General features: G+C 52.0%; 1 protein-coding gene across 3 annotated transcripts; it reads left to right on the plus strand.

Moving 5' to 3' along the window:
- Positions 1 to 57: 57 nt before the first annotated feature.
- Positions 58 to 15,915, plus strand: LOC125713139 (FK506-binding protein 15-like). Of its 3 annotated transcripts, XM_048984054.1 has the most exons (29): positions 59 to 329; positions 2,746 to 2,852; positions 2,980 to 3,058; positions 3,175 to 3,244; positions 3,730 to 3,804; positions 3,893 to 3,991; positions 4,104 to 4,253; positions 4,811 to 4,879; positions 6,031 to 6,174; positions 6,414 to 6,556; positions 6,671 to 6,719; positions 6,942 to 7,061; positions 7,167 to 7,257; positions 7,393 to 7,484; positions 7,636 to 7,723; positions 7,807 to 7,916; positions 8,004 to 8,197; positions 8,438 to 8,540; positions 10,108 to 10,140; positions 10,390 to 10,561; positions 10,669 to 10,805; positions 11,660 to 11,815; positions 11,945 to 12,097; positions 12,917 to 13,009; positions 13,129 to 13,239; positions 13,867 to 13,974; positions 14,075 to 14,820; positions 14,983 to 15,088; positions 15,258 to 15,915. In XM_048984054.1, exons 1-29 carry the CDS (start codon positions 280 to 282, stop codon positions 15,336 to 15,338), a joined length of 3,729 nt encoding a protein of 1,242 aa, XP_048840011.1. In that variant the 5' UTR covers positions 59 to 279; the 3' UTR covers positions 15,339 to 15,915. The 3 variants fall into 3 exon arrangements, with proteins under 3 accessions (XP_048840031.1, XP_048840011.1, XP_048840020.1); XM_048984063.1 differs by lacking the exon at positions 10,108 to 10,140 and having other exon boundaries at positions 60 to 329; XM_048984074.1 differs by lacking the exons at positions 14,983 to 15,088; positions 15,258 to 15,915 and having other exon boundaries at positions 58 to 329; positions 14,046 to 14,216.
- The last annotated feature ends 464 nt before the right edge of the window (positions 15,916 to 16,379 follow it).

Raw genomic sequence — 16,379 nt, forward strand, 5'->3', positions numbered from 1 at the left:
GAGCGACGTAATCTCGGTGGCTCTCCACTCTCCTCCGCCTCATGCTTTACGGCATCAGCTGATGGGTCATGTGACTACCACCGCGGACACCGGAAGAGGGATGCGAGCTGTGCGGCTGTCTGCGATCGCGAGGAACTTTGCCTCCCTATTTTTATCTATTTGATGTGAAGGGATGCTTTGGCGACGCTGTAAATTCATGCTCGCCAATTGCCACGCTTGAAAACATACTGTAGTAGCCTTTTTTCGTTTGCTTGCGGTAGATTTCGGCTGGGAGGGGTGATGTTCGCGACGGATGATGAAGACGGAGATTTCCTCTCGCCTACGGGAGGGTGAGTTTATCTCCAATATCACCAGTACAGCGATCCTGATTTGTTTAGGTTACCTGACGCGTTACTATGCTGTATATGTGTCTGTGTGTCATAGAGAGCAGGTTGAGGCAGGCGAAAAGAGAAGTTTGACTAATGAAGTGTCATCATCATCATCATTATCATTATCATTATTATTATTATTATTATTATTATTATTATTATTATTGTTTCACATGCCGTGGCATGTACTCTTTACCCTACAGTGGATGTGGCGTTAAACATTAACCCATACCGACTGTGACATACAGTCTGATTGACTAATTCAGGCAGTGGTTTAATTTGTAACCCGGTTACGAATATTTCAGTTTTATGGGTGTATTTCGACATGCTCGAAATGCCGCGTTATTCCACGGAGGGGAAGTCCCATCTTCCTTAAATTACTTTTGCAAAGGGGCCGCCTGTTGTGCTTCTGGTAAACGGTTTACTTTCGGTTTGCTGGAAATAAAACATAAAACGTTTATGGTATAGCACACCCTCATGCTTCTATGCCATTTGCAAATTCTTTTTATATCCGTATCTAATATCCCATAAGTGTAACATCTGTTTTATAACTGTAACTATTTTTTCCCCTCTAAATAGGATAAAGCATAAAATAAATTAGCATAAATATGTTATGCTGTAAAATTGAAATATTTCTCAGTATACCTGTATAACTGCCATATATTCCAACCGAAGCTGAGGTGTGCATTATGGATTTTGCTTTCCGTATTTGATGTGATGGGAGTCCTCCTTCGGTTTTTTTTTTAAAACATGGGTCAAGAAATGCTTCAGCGCAGTAACCGGAAGCTGTATAGATTAGCATAAACCTGCAGAGTAGCTTCACTTTCCGCACGTTTTGTCTCGAACACTGTAATGCTGTCCTGGCATTTTCCCTGCGCTGTCTCTCGGCTTACTGAGGGGGGCGGCAGCGTTCCCAGCGCTGTGGGATGGAGTGCGTGCGAAGGGGGTGGGGGGGATGTTAGCTCCGTAATTCGTCTCACTTGTTTACAGTTATGGGAGCAGGGTGTGGGCTCAGGGGCTGGGGGTTTTCCCAGAGAAGTGGTGGCACAGGACGGCAGGAGTACCCTGCCTTGGGCTCCCCCAGCCTCCTGGCGATGCTGCCCCATGTCCGCTGTCTAGCACCACCGTTTTTGGATGCCTGCTGAATGTGCTGTGGTGATGTGATCGCTGGTTGCTAGGCGGAGGGACGTGCGGTGAAAGGCTCACGCTGGACACCGAGGTGTCTGGGGTGGCACGAGCCGCTAGCTGCAGTCTTTTCGGCACGGCTGGAATCTGGCACACGGGCTTCCCGCGATGGCCGAGGCGTGCGACACTGAGTACCTCTGGAGGGAGATCCAGGGGTCAGTGGGTTTGGCTTTTCTGTTTTTGTTTCCTCGGTGGATTTTAGAGCCGTGATTAGTTTGGTCTGTGGTGAACTCCCTGTTTGCAGTGGGGACGTTCCAGGATTCCGTGGATCTAGGTGCTCGTCGGGTTGTGGAAACGGATGTAAAACTGCCTGGCGTCTCTGTTAGAATGTGTGACCTTTAAGGAAAAAGCTGATCATTGGCATTTATGGTTGATTGCAGAAGCTTTGTAGGGCGGCACAGATTTCTTGAGCTTGCCTGAGGAGATGGTAGCTGTCTCAGTTGGACTGTATAACTTTGCAGTTTCTTGTTTTGAAGGCAAGTTGTAAACATTCTGTACATTTACTGTGACATTGACTGTTTCTGTGCTCTTAAATCGGAAAGTAATGATCCCGGTTTACTTTTTGCGGATGAAACATGATTTGCTGCTGGTGGAATTAAAGTTTCAATGGTCAGTATTGTTCTGATCTAATCATGTAATCGAGAGCATTACTATGGATCGGCACCTGGAACATTTTTTTCAATTCACGTTGATGGTTTTTTAGATTCGACAATACAATATTTTAGCAGAAACATCATTTTTGCATTGAAGAGACAGTTGACCTGGTGGATGGTCATTTATAGTCTTCAAATATAATACAACAGTCACGTCAAATATGCAGTGAAATTACAAGAATGAGGTTGTATGGGTCTGTATGCTGTGAGCATTTTAAAATGGGAAAGTAGATGTAGTTTCAGTGCAAATATGAATATAGGAGTATAAATCAACAAGTGTTGATGTGATGGTTTTTACGTTTGTTTTAAAAAAAATGGTAATGGTTAAAATTTTTATTCTCGAACCAGATATTTGGAGGAAAACTTGTGATGCACATAAATGCTTTCAGGTTCGAAACAGAGAGCACGCATTAAATGAAATTAGCGTTAAGTGCTCTGCCACCGTGTCATTGTCAGGAACCATGATGGCCGAGTGTCTCTTTCCCTCTGGTGGATCCTTACTTACCGCAAACTCACTCACCCTCTGGGCCTCATTTCAGGGCGAAACTGGCCTCTCTGTTTGGAATGGACCAGGCCACGACTCAGGGGAATGAGTCCTTCCAGTACACCGCTCCCAAACAGCCCAAGAAGGGCTCTGCTGGCTCGGGTAAGCCGGGCCGCAGGGAGAGGGCGCCACCTCCTGGTCATAGTATTCAAAAACGTACAAAGTCTAACCAATCACAGTGTTCCATATTTCCGTGGTCTCAGTAAATGGCTTTCTGTTTGTTTTGAAGGCCCCCCAGGGGGGAAGTCTACAGCGCCCCCTGGAGCGCCTGCCGTCCTTTTTGCCACGGCCGTCAGTGCATTTCAGTAGTAAGTGCAAAATATCATAAAGGATTGGTTTTCAGTGTTAAAACTGAGCCCCCTGTCCCAGAGAGCTTTAGGTCACATGGGCAACGGGGTGGCTGACTGTGTTTCTGCCTTATCAGTGTGAATGGACAGTACGTGAAGCAGGGGAAACTGGGAGCTGCGGTCCTGGGTCACCATGCGAGCAGAGAGGTGGGAGGAGCCGACCCCTGACCTTTGGGTCAATGCTCATTTTGTTTGGGCTGTGATGCGATGCGATGCGTGAGAGTTTGCTCAGCTCACACATTTGTGCTGCCGTTTTATTTTTACTTTCGGTTACACAGCAGTAAATCAGAATTTAAATCCTGTTAGTAATAGTCGAATAGCAATGGTCTAATTACCACTTAAAAGGATTTTAATAATGATGCTTACGTGTAGACTTTGTTAAAAAGTCTTAAGAAAGTGTAAAATGTTATAAAGGAGTACGTGTAACTAGGTATATTAAATTGACTCTTATTGCCCTCATGAATAAATGTCACAATGTCTGTTATAAACCAGGGCAGTTAGTGGTGATGGTGGGGGGTCTCCTTGGGCGGTGATGGTGGGGGGTCTCCTTGGCCGGTGATGGTGGGGGGGTCTCCTTGGCCAGTGCAGATATCGTCCTCCAGCTGAGTCTGACTGTCTGTCTCCGTCCACAGTACAAGATTCTGCTGTATGTCAGTCAGCAGAAGCAGGTGACCAGCACCCGGATCCACGCGGGCTTTGTGTTCACAGTAAGTGGGTGACCGCTGGGGGGGCAGGATGTATGGGTTATCCCCAGTGGTGAGTGACAGGCCTGCCCCCCCCCCCACATCTCTGCAGGTCCAGCCCAGCAATTACGGCACCTTCTACGATGACCAGCGTCAGAACTGGTCCCTGATGTTTGAGTCAGAGAAGGAAGCTGTGGGCTTCTGCAAGCAGGTGAGTGTGCCACTAGATGGCGTGGTGGCTGAGGATGACCACCAGGGCTCAGGCGGTCTTGAGATGTGAGGTTTGTGTGGCACTGAAATGGCTCCGTTCTTGTTCGACGCAGGTGTGCCTGGCCAAGGCGAACAGCGCCCCCTCTCTGGATTCGGTGGTCACACAGGAGCTGGTGCTGGGCGAGGGGCAGAGGGTGGAGGTCGGGGATACCCTGGAGGTGGCATACTCAGGGTGGCTGCTGCAGAACCATGCTGTGGGACAGGTAGGGAGAGGCCTGGCTGCACCGTGCAGGTGTGCGCATTCAGCGCCCGTCAGGGGTCACTCACACAACAGAACACAAAAAACAAGGGCTGGCCTTTCAGTTCTGTGTCATTTATTTTTCGGAACTCTGTGACTGTGATTCTGTGTCTGTGACTCTGTGTCTGTACCTCTGTGTCTCTTGTGTCTGTGTTTGTGATTCCTTTTCCCAGTCCACCCCCACTTCTGTCTTACCCCAAACACCAGGAGCTACTTTCATGTTGGAATTCGTCTCCGCAGACAAACATCATACTGACATTATTTGTTTAGTCACGACTTCTCTGTAGGGGGCGCTGTGTCGCTCAGTGGGTTAGGATGCTGTGACTGTGATCAGAAAGTGACTGGTTTGAATCCCAGAGTCAGCAGAGTGATGTCGCCGTCGGGCCCCTCAGCGACTGTCTGGACTGTGTGTCGATGCTTCCTGCTTTCTGTATCTGCGTCTGCTAAATAACTGTAATGTAGTATAAGTGTAGTGCAGATATGCTCCCCAGACTGATCTGTGTGTTACTTTTCCTTCATTAGATGTTCGACTCGAACCTGAACAAGGACAAACTCCTGCGGCTGAAGCTGGGGGCTGGTAAAGTGATCAAGGTGAGTGTGTGGCTGGGGTGGGGTGGGGGGAGCGAGAGGGGGAGTGAGAGAGCGAGAGAGCAGGCATGGCGAATCCTGCTCCTCCTCTCCACTCCCACTGCCCCTCCTCCCTCCTCCCTCCTCTCGCTCCCTCTCCTCATTCTCGCTGCCCCTCCTCCCTCCTCCCTCCTCTCGCTCCCTCTCCTCATTCTCGCTGCCCCTCCTCCCTCCTCTCGCTCCCTCTCCTCATTCTCGCTGCCCCTCCTCCCTCCTCTCGCTCCCTCTCCTCATTCTCGCTGCCCCTCCTCCCTCCTCTCGCTCCCTCTCCTCATTCTCGCTGCCCCTCCTCCCTCCTCCCTCCTCTCGCTCCCTCTCCTCATTCTCGCTGCTCCCTCTCCTCATTCTCGCTGCCCCTCCTCTCGCTCCCTCTCCTCATTCTCGCTGCCCCTCCTCTCGCTCCCTCTCCTCATTCTCGCTGCCCCTCCTCTCGCTCCCTCTCCTCATTCTCGCTGCCCCTCCTCTCGCTCCCTCTCCTCATTCTCGCTGCCCCTCCTCTCGCTCCCTCTCCTCATTCTCGCTGCCCCTCCTCTCGCTCCCTCTCCTCATTCTCGCTGCCCCTCCTCTCGCTCCCTCTCCTCATTCTCGCTGCCCCTCCTCTCGCTCCCTCTCCTCATTCTCGCTGCCCCTCCTCTCGCTCCCTCTCCTCATTCTCGCTGCCCCTCCTCTCGCTCCCTCTCCTCATTCTCGCTGCCCCTCCTCTCGCTCCCTCTCCTCATTCTCGCTGCCCCTCCTCTCGCTCCCTCTCCTCATTCTCGCTGCCCCTCCTCTCGCTCCCTCTCCTCATTCTCGCTGCCCCTCCTCTCGCTCCCTCTCCTCATTCTCGCTGCCCCTCCTCTCGCTCCCTCTCCTCATTCTCGCTGCCCCTCCTCTCGCTCCCTCTCCTCATTCTCGCTGCCCCTCCTCTCGCTCCCTCTCCTCATTCTCGCTGCCCCTCCTCTCGCTCCCTCTCCTCATTCTCGCTGCCCCTCCTCTCGCTCCCTCTCCTCATTCTCGCTGCCCCTCCTCTCGCTCCCTCTCCTCATTCTCGCTGCCCCTCCTCTCGCTCCCTCTCCTCATTCTCGCTGCCCCTCCTCCCCGCTCTCGCTCATTCTTCCCCCTCTCACTTTCTTCAGGGCTGGGAGGAAGGCATGCTGGGAATGCGAAAGGGTGGACGTCGCCTCCTGGTGGTTCCCCCTGGACAGGCGTATGGCCCTCAGGGCATCCCCAACCGCATTCCCGGCAACAGCACCCTCATCTTCGAGACGGAGATACGGAGGGTAGGGCGGCCAGGCTTCTGACATCTTCTGGAAATTCTGCTTCTCAGCATGGAGACATTGAGGGCAGCTTGTCAGACAGGCCTTCAAGGCCTCAAGTCTGCTTTGTAATTTTTAATTGGTACCTGGTGTGTATTATTTAATAAAGCTGATATGAAAGGAGCAGGGTGAAGTTCTTGCTGGATTTACAAACGTGTACATAATCAAACAGGCGGCTGATTTCCTGGCCTTTCTGCTGTCAGGTGAAGTTCGCCAAGGACTCCGGGCTGGACCGAGTCAGCACTGGCTCGCGGGACTCCGCTGCGCCCTCCCCCGCCCCCAGCGTGGACAGCACCGGGCCGGACGCCCCGGCACAGCCCCCCGGCGCCGTGGCAGCCAAACCCGGGTATGGGGCCCTATCGCTGTTAGAGGGGGCCGCACCCCATTTTCGGGGGCCCATAGACAGCATGAGTGCTAAAGCCTGCAATCCGGGATTTCAGGTTTGATAATTATCTTTCAGAGACGTTCCCTTACGGGCGAAGTCCAGTTCCCTGAATGAACAGCTGGGAGTGAGTAATTAAAACAGTTTTAGTAATATTATTGACTTTTAAAAAAAAAAAAAAGATTATTACTGCCTTCCACTGTCTGTGTCTGTCCCCGGTGCTTGTGTAGTTCTTTCTCTGGTCACATGATCACTGTGTGTGTCCCTCTCTGGTCACGGTATACCTCTGAACTCCTTCTCCTCTGGTCACATGATCATGCCCCCCCCCCCCCCCCCACCACCCTCATAGAATCCCGACTCCACCAAGGCCAAGCTGATCTCCCGCATGGCCAAGATGGGCCAGCCCATGCTCCCCTTCCTCACGGGGACCCTGCCCTCCCAGCCCGACTCCAGTGACTCCGAGATGGAGGTGAGGCGGCATGGCCCTGCCACATTTCTGGAACGTTCCGTCAGTGGACGCCATTACTCCTTTATCTGTTTTGTGTGACTTCGCCGCCATTGATATCTGTGCCAGGACCACAGCGGGTCTCGAGGTAGAGAGCACCCCCCTGCCCCCTCCCCCCAGCCTGTGCAGATGTCGGCCACGCCCCCAGTCTCAGCTCAAGGTGAGTGATCGTTGTACTGGCCTGTAAGCTCTTGAAGACCCACCCACAGTAGCTTTAAGGCTTTAAATGAGCAGCTCTGAGCTCCTCTCTGCCTTCCTCCTCTGCTCACGGTTTCTGCTCCTCCCCCCGCATCAGGTGTACCCGCCCCATCTACCTCTGTGCTTCCGGTTTCCATGACGACAGCCAATCAGCACCTAGGGCCGGCGGGTCCTGTTCACGCCTTCCAGGTGAGTGGCGGCAGCCTCCCCCAGTGTGAAGGCCATTCCTCTTTCATTCCTCTTTCAGACTGTAAAATTCTAAGTAGTTTTGAGTAAAGGTACTTGTATATTGTGCTGATGACACATGAAGACTGGGATTTGTCGTGTTCCGGTCCCACAGCCGTACTCATACAGCCAGTCAACTGCAGCCACATCCCAGCTGCAGCCAGTGAGCCAGATGTACACCACGCAGACCATGCCGTACCAGGGTAAGCGACTGCCGCTAATGGGGCGAGGCGGCCTGTGGTCGTCCCGCGATGAGCACGCTGTCCTGATCCAATTCCCCCGTCAGGCCCCAGCGACATCACTTCCTTCTTGATGACTGAGGCTCGGCAGCACAACACTGAAATCCGCCTGGCCGTCGGCAAAGTAGCCGACAAAGTGGACCAGCTGGCCTCCAAGGTCAGCCTCTGTAGGTTTTCCTTCCTCCTCCTCCTCCCTCGCTCGGGGCTCCTCCGGTGACAGACGCTCTCCTTCTCCCTCTGAAAGGTGGACAACCTTCAGAAGCAGGGAGGGGTTTCCCTTGGCCTGTCCAACGTCTCCATGGAGACGGCCATGATCATGCACAACATACAGCGGATCATCCAGGAAAACGAGTGTCTGAAGAAGGAGGTGTTCGAGAAGAGCTCCAAGATCGAGGAGCAGAACCGGAAGATTGGGGAGCTCATTAACCAAAACCAGAGGTGAGGGGACCCTCCCCTTGCCCCCCGCCAACTGCTCCCTGTGTCACTAGATATTTGGGTGTCAATTTTGAGTTGGTCCCTTAAAGTTTCACAAATGACCAAGTTCCAGGAGTTTTATACTAGAAGATTCCTTGAACACTGACTTAATTGAAGGCCAGTTAAGATGGCGGTGTGTACAAGCCTTTGTGTTCCATCCTCTTTTTCTCTGTCTTTCTCTCTCTCCTCTTCCATCCCCTGCAGGTACATGGAGCAGAGCAACCTGCTGATGGAGCAGAGGAACGACTCGATGAAGTCTAGCAGCGAGCAAAGCCAAGCCCGCATGCTCCAGGCTGAGCTGGACAAGGTACCATCAAGTGACCAGATGTCGCTTGCAAACACGCACACAAGCACATGGGCACTCGGGTACACGGCCACTCAGGTACATAGCCATAGGCACTCGGATACACGGGAACTCGGGTACACGGCCACTCAGGTACATAGCCATAGGCACTCGGGTACACGGCCACTCAGGTACATGGCCATAGGCACTCGGGTACACGGGAACTGGGATACACGGCCACGGGAACTCGGGTACATGGCCATGGGAACTCGGGTACACGGGCACTCATGCTAATTATTTCTGATGTCAGTCTGCCATTGGACAGTACTGGGTCATGTGATATGAGATGGAATGTCATTTTACGCATTCCTTCACTGAAGGCCTTTGAGTTTTAAATCATGCTTTTGATTAGGCAGGTGATGTTGAGGATTATGTGGGACAGCATCATTGCACTTCTCTGGTTATGAGTGTTCATGTCACAGCTTATGTGAATTTTAAACTGTTCACTGGCCAGTATGTGCTGTGTGGCATTTTTTAATCCTATAATGTGTCATAAAAATACTGACCTAATACCATTTTTTTGGGTATATAAGTAATGGGAAATGTGCACTTTGTGGATATTTGCTTTTTTCTTGGTTCCGTAAATGTGTGGTGTGTATGTGTGTCTTTCTGTGTGTGTGTGTGTGTGTGTGTGTGTGTCTTTCTTTCTGTGTGTGTGTGGCAGTAAAGTCAGTCCCTGATTCTATCCTGTCTAAAAGCTGCCCAGAGCTGTTAGCCAGACTTCCGTTTCAGGAAGGACACGGACTTTGCCAAGCACTGTAAAGCTGTAATAAAGCAGCGCCACATCAACACGTCCAGTGGTCTTCCCATCATCTTCCCGCCGCGTTCCTGTCGTCTTCCCGTCATGTTCCCACTGTGTTCCCGCCCTGTTCCTGTCGTGTTCCCGCCCTGTTCACGTCGTGTTCCCATCGTGTTCACGTCATGTTCCCGCCCTGTTCCCGTCGTGTTCCCATCGTGTTCCCATCGTATTCCCGCCGTCTTCCCGTCGTGTTCCCGCCCTGTTCCCGTCATCTTCCCGTCACGTTCCTGTCGCCTTCCCGCCGTCTTCCCATCGTGTTCCCACAGTGTTCCCGTCGTGTTCCCGCCGCCTTCCCGCCGTGTTCCCGCCGTGTTCCCACCGTGACAGATTGCTCCAGTGAGAGGAATAGGATGATTCCTGCTGGCCGGCACATGCCGCAGGGCTGTACCGCGCCCATGTTACCACGTTAACCTGAACTTCACTGAATGTGACGGGTTAAAACACAAATCCAGTCTCATCCGGTTTCATTGTCACCAGCAAATTGCAGGGAGAATCCAGGAAACTTCCGCGCCTACATAAGTCAGTGGTTCCTCAAACATGGTGAAAGCCCTGCATAGGTGTTCCATCCCAAAGCATATGTGTATTTATTCTGTCCTTTTCTGTCTTCCCTGCCTCTTCCTCTGATCATCATGTATATATAACTGTATCTCCCACTAACGCGTCTGTGTTTCCTGGCTGATTCTCCTGCTCTGACTCTGAGGGCCTCTGTTAGTGACTGATGTGTCTTTCCAGCATGCACTGCCACAGGACCTGGGATGGGGGCAGGTGAGCTGCTCTGCTTCTTCACTCCTCTTCCTCACTGTCTCTTTCTGCTTCTCACGTTTCCTTTATCTTCTTTAACCCATCATCCATCACTCTGTTCTTCCCACAGGATCATGCTATTTTTTAAATTGTTTTTTTTGCCCCTGCTACACGTTTGTCACCCCTGCATCATTCTGCCCTGCTCTTTCTGTAATCTCCCGGTTTCCCAGAGCCCTAATCTGGATCTTCCTCCTCCTCCTCCTCCCTGTGCAGGTGCGTCTGACGGAGGACCTGGCGTCGTCAGCAGCACGCGTGTCCCAGTTGCAGCTGGAGGCCAGTTCACAGCAACAGAAAGCCACTGAGCTGCAAGCCAAGCTGAGTGCCGCCCTGCAGGATGGAGAGAGGCACTGCACCCGGCTGGCAGCGCTCGAGAGCCAGGTGGAAGGTGAGGGGGGGGGGGGGGATAGTGGGATCAGCTGATTTTTCTGTGCTAAGTAGTGGGGGATGAGAAGACTGAGAGAATTGGGGGGGTTCCCTCATGTCCTCGGGCAGAGTTGAAGGAGCAGGCGGAGCGAGCGCAGGCGCAGTACCGCGGCGAGAAGCAGAAACGGCGGGAGGTGGAGCTGAAGCTGGGCAGTGTGGAGGAGGAGCTGCAGGACCTGAGGGTGGAGAAGGAGAGTCTGGAGCGCGTGAGTGGAGAATGGCGGCCTGTGCTTTTTATAGTAAGGCGTAAATATCTAAAACATCAAAAATCAAACGGTATAACCACAAGAAGACGTCAAACAAGCAGACGACATGGGAACAAGAGGGAGAGAAATAAATAACAAACAGTGCCTGTGTGTGAGTGTGTGTGTGTATGTGTGTTTGTGTGTGTATTAGAGTGTGTGTATGTGAGTGTGAGTGTATTTGTGTGGCAGTGTGTGTGTGTGTGTGTGTGTGTGTGTGTGTGTATTAGAGTGTGTGTATGTGAGTGTGAGTGTATTTGTGTGGCAGTGTGTGTGTGTGTGTGTGTGTGTGTGTGTGTGTATTAGAGTGTGTGTATGTGAGTGTGAGTGTATTTGTGTGGCAGTGTGTGTGTGTGTGTGTGTGTGTTTGTGTGTGTATTAGAGTGTGTATTAGAGTGTGTGTATGTGAGTGTGTGTTTATATGGGTCATATTACTTGTCAAGTGTATGAGCAGATGATTGTAAGGCAACACAAGACAACCATAAATCCTTTCTTTTAGGCATGAGTGTCTGTCTTACATCCTCTTACATTTTTATCTAAAGATACTAATTAAGAGCACATGGTTCAAGAGAGAAAAAAATAAGTAACTTTATAATGTATCACATGCTTAATATGAGAGCAAACATGGTTAACAAATATTGTCAAAACTGGGATTAATTTATAAAGTATAGCAATATGACCCCTTTACAAAAACAAATTAATTCATGAAATTGTATGCAATTATAGTCTGATGAGGCAAACAAAACAAGGTACAAAACAAGGTACAAAACAAGGTACACTTGTGAGAGTCTGCCACTGTCATGGCTCACCGCGTGCAGGCGCTGGCCGACAGGAAGAGGAAGTGGCAGGCGGAGCGTCAACGCTGCGATACGGAGCTAGAGGAGGCGCGGAGGAGCAGCCAGCAGGAGGTGGAAAACCTGAAGGCCCAGCTGCGGAGGGCCAGGAGCAGCACCGACCAGGCGGCTGCGGAGCAGGTGGGTCACACCCCTGGGGGCGGCGTTACACATCCTGGATGTAACTGTGCGTCTCTGGGACTCCACGGCTGCCTGCCTGCTCACGCTCCTCTTTCCACCTCCATCTGCACGCTACCTCCTGGTGCCCAGCTGGCGCAGCTGCAGGCAGAGCTGCAGGTGGAGTGGGAGGCGCGCTGCGAGCGGGAGCTGGCGTCGGCCCGGGAGCGGCACGGGCGTGAACGGGCGGAGCTACAGGAGCAGAAGGAGGCGCTGGAGGAGAAGCTGGCTCAGCTGCAGGAGAAGGTGAGGAGGTGTGGCCACTGAACTTGACTGATAAAGGGCTGCTGCTTAAAGCACAAAAAAAAGCATAATTTACTTTTTAACACTCCTTTAAGAAGTGGCATAACCAAGTATAAGTTTAATATGTCAGCTGCTGAAAGTTCCACCAGCAGACCTACACCAGGGATTAATTTATGAATGTTACATTTATGAATGATGTTACATTTATATAGCACTTTTCATGACGCTCAGAGCTTTTACAGAAGCGACGGGGAGCCACTTCAACCACCATCACTGTGCAGCCCCCACTGGATGATGTGATGGCAGCCAGTCTGCTCACCACACAGCAGCTAAGGTGGTGAAGGGGCAGGAGAGGATTCACCAGTTAGATATGGGGGATGATAAAGGGGGCAGATCTGATAGGGCCACAGTGGGCAGGACATCAGGGTAACCCCTCCTACTCTTTGGAAAGATGCCTAGGGACCTTTTATGACCTCGGAGAGTCAGAACCTCAGTTTTACGTTTCATCCTAAAGACGGCGCCATCTTTACAGCACAGTGTCCCCATCAATGCACTGGGACATTGGGATCCACACAAATCACAGGATTATCTAACCTGCTGGCCTCACCAGCACCTCTTCCTGCAGCAGCCCAGCTTTCCTAGTTGGTCTCCCATCCAAGTACTGGCCAGGTCCACACCTGCTTAGCTTCAGGTGGACAACCTAGTCTGAACTGCAGGTGTTACGCCTTGTGTTGACTAGTCCGCTTCTTAACTAGAACGCCACCTTTAGGACGGTTCAGTCCAGTGCAGCTCAGTGAAGGCTATTTTCTGCCCTCCCCCCAGTTCTCTGCGCTGAAGCTGTCCCGCGAGTCGGAGGAGCAGCGGCTGCTCCAGCAGCAGGAGCAAGGGGAGGAGCTGCAGGCACTGAGACAGAAGGTACAGGGAGGCGATGCGGGGCATGGGTGGGGTAGAGACCTGGGGTCCAGGACCAGCCCACCTCCTGGTGTGGTGGAGGACAGTGAGCTCCAGCTCTGAGTGCCAGTTCTCCCCCCCAGAACTCGGACCTGCAGGAGCAAGCGGGGGCCGTGAAGCGGCAGCTGGAGTCACACATAGCAGACCTGGAGAGGAGGCTGGCCGAGCAGAGCCAGGCAGACACCGCGGCGGAGGTAAGCGGGAGCCGCCTGTGGTTCCCCTCTCTGTGTTCAGAATCAAGGTACAGCTGCAGGGCCTCTTCTCGTGACTTTAAGGTTATGAGGCTGTGTTCCTAACCAACACTCCCCCTACTGCCACAGGTTTATATGACCGTAACGCCACCATGTCTGGTTCTTTCCACCTGAATCACGCTGTGTGGTAAAAAGTAACAGTATAACGTAATTAGGGGAGGAATACAACGCCTTTATTAGACTGCCTCTGTCGGCCAGGATATGTTACAGCCTTGCGTTACTGTATGGTGTGTTACCTCACCCCAGGATCCGGTATGGCCTCGTGTTACCTTATGGTGTGTCATCTAACCCCCTGCCTTCCTCGGAGGTCAGCTTTCATCCCTTGCAACCTAAAGGAAAGGGTAAAGGCAAGGTTTGGTTAGGCTTTAAGGACAGGATGGTGTGTAGCTCATTGGGTTAGGAATCTTTACCCACATCCAGAAGGTTGTTGGTTCGAATCCATGGAAAAAAATTTAAAGCCAGCAGCTCTGAGTGCCCTGACTTCAGGGCTGTTACAGGAAGCCCTCAGGAGGATTGACTGCTAGCATGCCGGGCACCAGCCCTTATGCCATTCTGGATCTTCCCCCGCAGGTGAAGCGTGTGATGAACGGTGTGTTCCACTCGCTCCGGGGGGAGTTTGACCTGCAGGAGAGCTACACGGGCAGCGCCGTTCTGGGGGTCATCGTAAGCACCATAAAGGTGCGTGACGAAGACATAGCAATGATGGTTGACCCCTTAATGTTTATTTTGCTTATTTATTCGTCCTGTAGTCATTTATTTTCTCTGCCACTGCTTCCAGAGGGTAACCCTGCAGCTGCTGACTGAGGCATCTCAGAAGAGCGAAAATGACGAGGAGGAGGAAGATGAGGAAGAGGAGGCAGGACCAGGGGAGGAGAAGCAGTCACAGGAAGTACAACCAAATGGAAAGGAGGAGGAAGTAGAGGAGGAGAAGCCAGCACTACGAGAGAACAGTGTGCAGACTCATGTGGGCCACCAGACCAGGGAGAGAGTGGGTCAGCAGGAAGTAGGTCAACAGGAAGTGACCACTGCAGAGAACCAGGAATTGGGTCAGCAGGAAGTAAGTCAACAGGAAGTGACCACTGCAGAGAAGCAGGAAGTGAGTCAGCAGGAAGTAAGTCAACAGGAAGTGACCACTGCAGAAAAGCAGGAAGTGGGTCTGCAGGAAGTAAGTCAACTGGAAGTGACCACTGCAGAGAAGCAGGAAGTGGGTCAGCAAGAAGTGACTACTTCCAAGAAACAGGAAATGAAGGGGGACCCCAAGAGGGAGCTGGCCCTGGATGTGAGACCTGCAGAAATGGCATTTGCTCAATCTACAGTGGACAACCACCCTGAGGCCGGAGCAGCAAACCATGTTCGTCCTCTGAGCTCAAATCTGGAAGCGGAGGCCCAGGCTGAGGTTGTGGATCTAGGTGTGGATGGTGGGGGTCCTCAAGGGGAGCCCCAGGTAACAGAGTCAGCCCCTACCGGACCCCCCACACGACCACCACCCGACCCTCTGCAGGGTGAAATGGGCGATTCTGCCAGGTGAGCCGCTGAGTCCAGATGCAGCCCACTCTATGTGCATTTAACGGGTCTGACAGTGCCCGCCCACTGACCCTCCCTTCTCTGTGCTTACCCCCCCCCCCATCTGCCCTTTTGTCTCTGCCTTGTACTCCCACCCTCTACCCTGGTGTCCTGTTCACTCAGTTTGCCTGAGAAAGTAGAGGAGGAAAATGGTGCAGGACCATTTTTCCAGAAAACAGCCCCAACCAAGCCCCCCCCACCACCCACAGAGGAGGAGGATGATGAGCTGGTGAGGAAGGATCTCATCCCACCCCCCCTAGACTCTCAGATTTGACCTTCGTGCCCCCCCGCGCTGACACTATGTGATCAGATTGTGGCTTCGTAAGCCCGCCTTTTTGCTTTGGCTCCCAGTGATTGGTCAGTGTTGACTGATTGACTTATTTATCATCCATTCACAGAGCCTGAAAGGCCGCCCGCCTCCGGCCCCCCTATTCGGTGATGACGACGACGACGACGATGACCTGGATTGGCTAGGCTGATGGCAGTCTGAGTGCGTGCGTGTGCGTGTGATGGGTCACGGGTCACTGGGCCAGTCCTGTTGCTCGCCAGGCGTGATCCCTTCCATCCTGCAAAGAGCAGGAAGTATAATGACACTGTAAGAGGCTCAGATCCATCTCTGGCGTCCTTATTTTGCTCCAGTCAGTTTCCCTGCCTATCCCTCTGTCTCACAGGCGGGGACACGCCCCCTGCTGGTGAACCAGCCTTTCAGGCTGTGTGCTGACCTCTGCAGTCTCCTGTGCTCTGGTGACTGGACGGTGGAGTTCTTTGGCCTTAATGGCAAACACGTACGTTTCAGTGGTGCAACAAAATCTTCATAGCCTCGGATTTCTTAAACTTCTCCATAACGTGATTGAACTGAATGTCTCTCATATAATTAACGGTTGTCAGTTGTTTTGCACAAACAAGAACTGGATAACGCTAAACTAGAAACCCAAGAAAATCATTCTGTGTTCCCATTCAGAGGTTACTTTTGACCTCGCGCGACCTCACTCTGCTACCAAACTTCTCTAACATAGAATGATGAATTATTACAGATTAATAAAATGTTTTCTCTAATTCATGCAATCCTGGTGTTTTATTCCTGTTTACGAGTCCCTACCTGCTAACCCGGCTCGACAGTGTCACTCATGCTAGCTAGCGGTGTAATGATTCTCCAAATCCACAATTCGGTTAAGCCGTTGGCGTAGGCTTGGGTATGGATGGTGGGGACAGAGGTCCGAGTGTATTTTGGGGGTCTGCTGGGGGAGTTGGGGGTTCGGGGCTGATTTGGTCTGTACCAGTATTGAAATCAAGCCTACAGCAGATGATATGCGGGTGTGCTACCCTATAATATTGAAATGTTCAGTCTTAAGTTCCATTTTTGTGATGCAGTGATTTCCGTGTCCATCGTTAGTCAGCAGCTTGGTAAGTATTTCTGTCACTTTGCATGGCAGAAAACCCACAGGATGGCAGTCCTTACTGAACAGACCTAATGTCCGTTTTGAGATTTATTATTATAATTCATCGAGAGCCAACAAGCA

Source organism: Brienomyrus brachyistius, chromosome 2, assembly GCF_023856365.1.
Source record: "Brienomyrus brachyistius isolate T26 chromosome 2, BBRACH_0.4, whole genome shotgun sequence".
Classification (NCBI taxonomy): Eukaryota; Metazoa; Chordata; class Actinopteri; order Osteoglossiformes; family Mormyridae; genus Brienomyrus; species Brienomyrus brachyistius.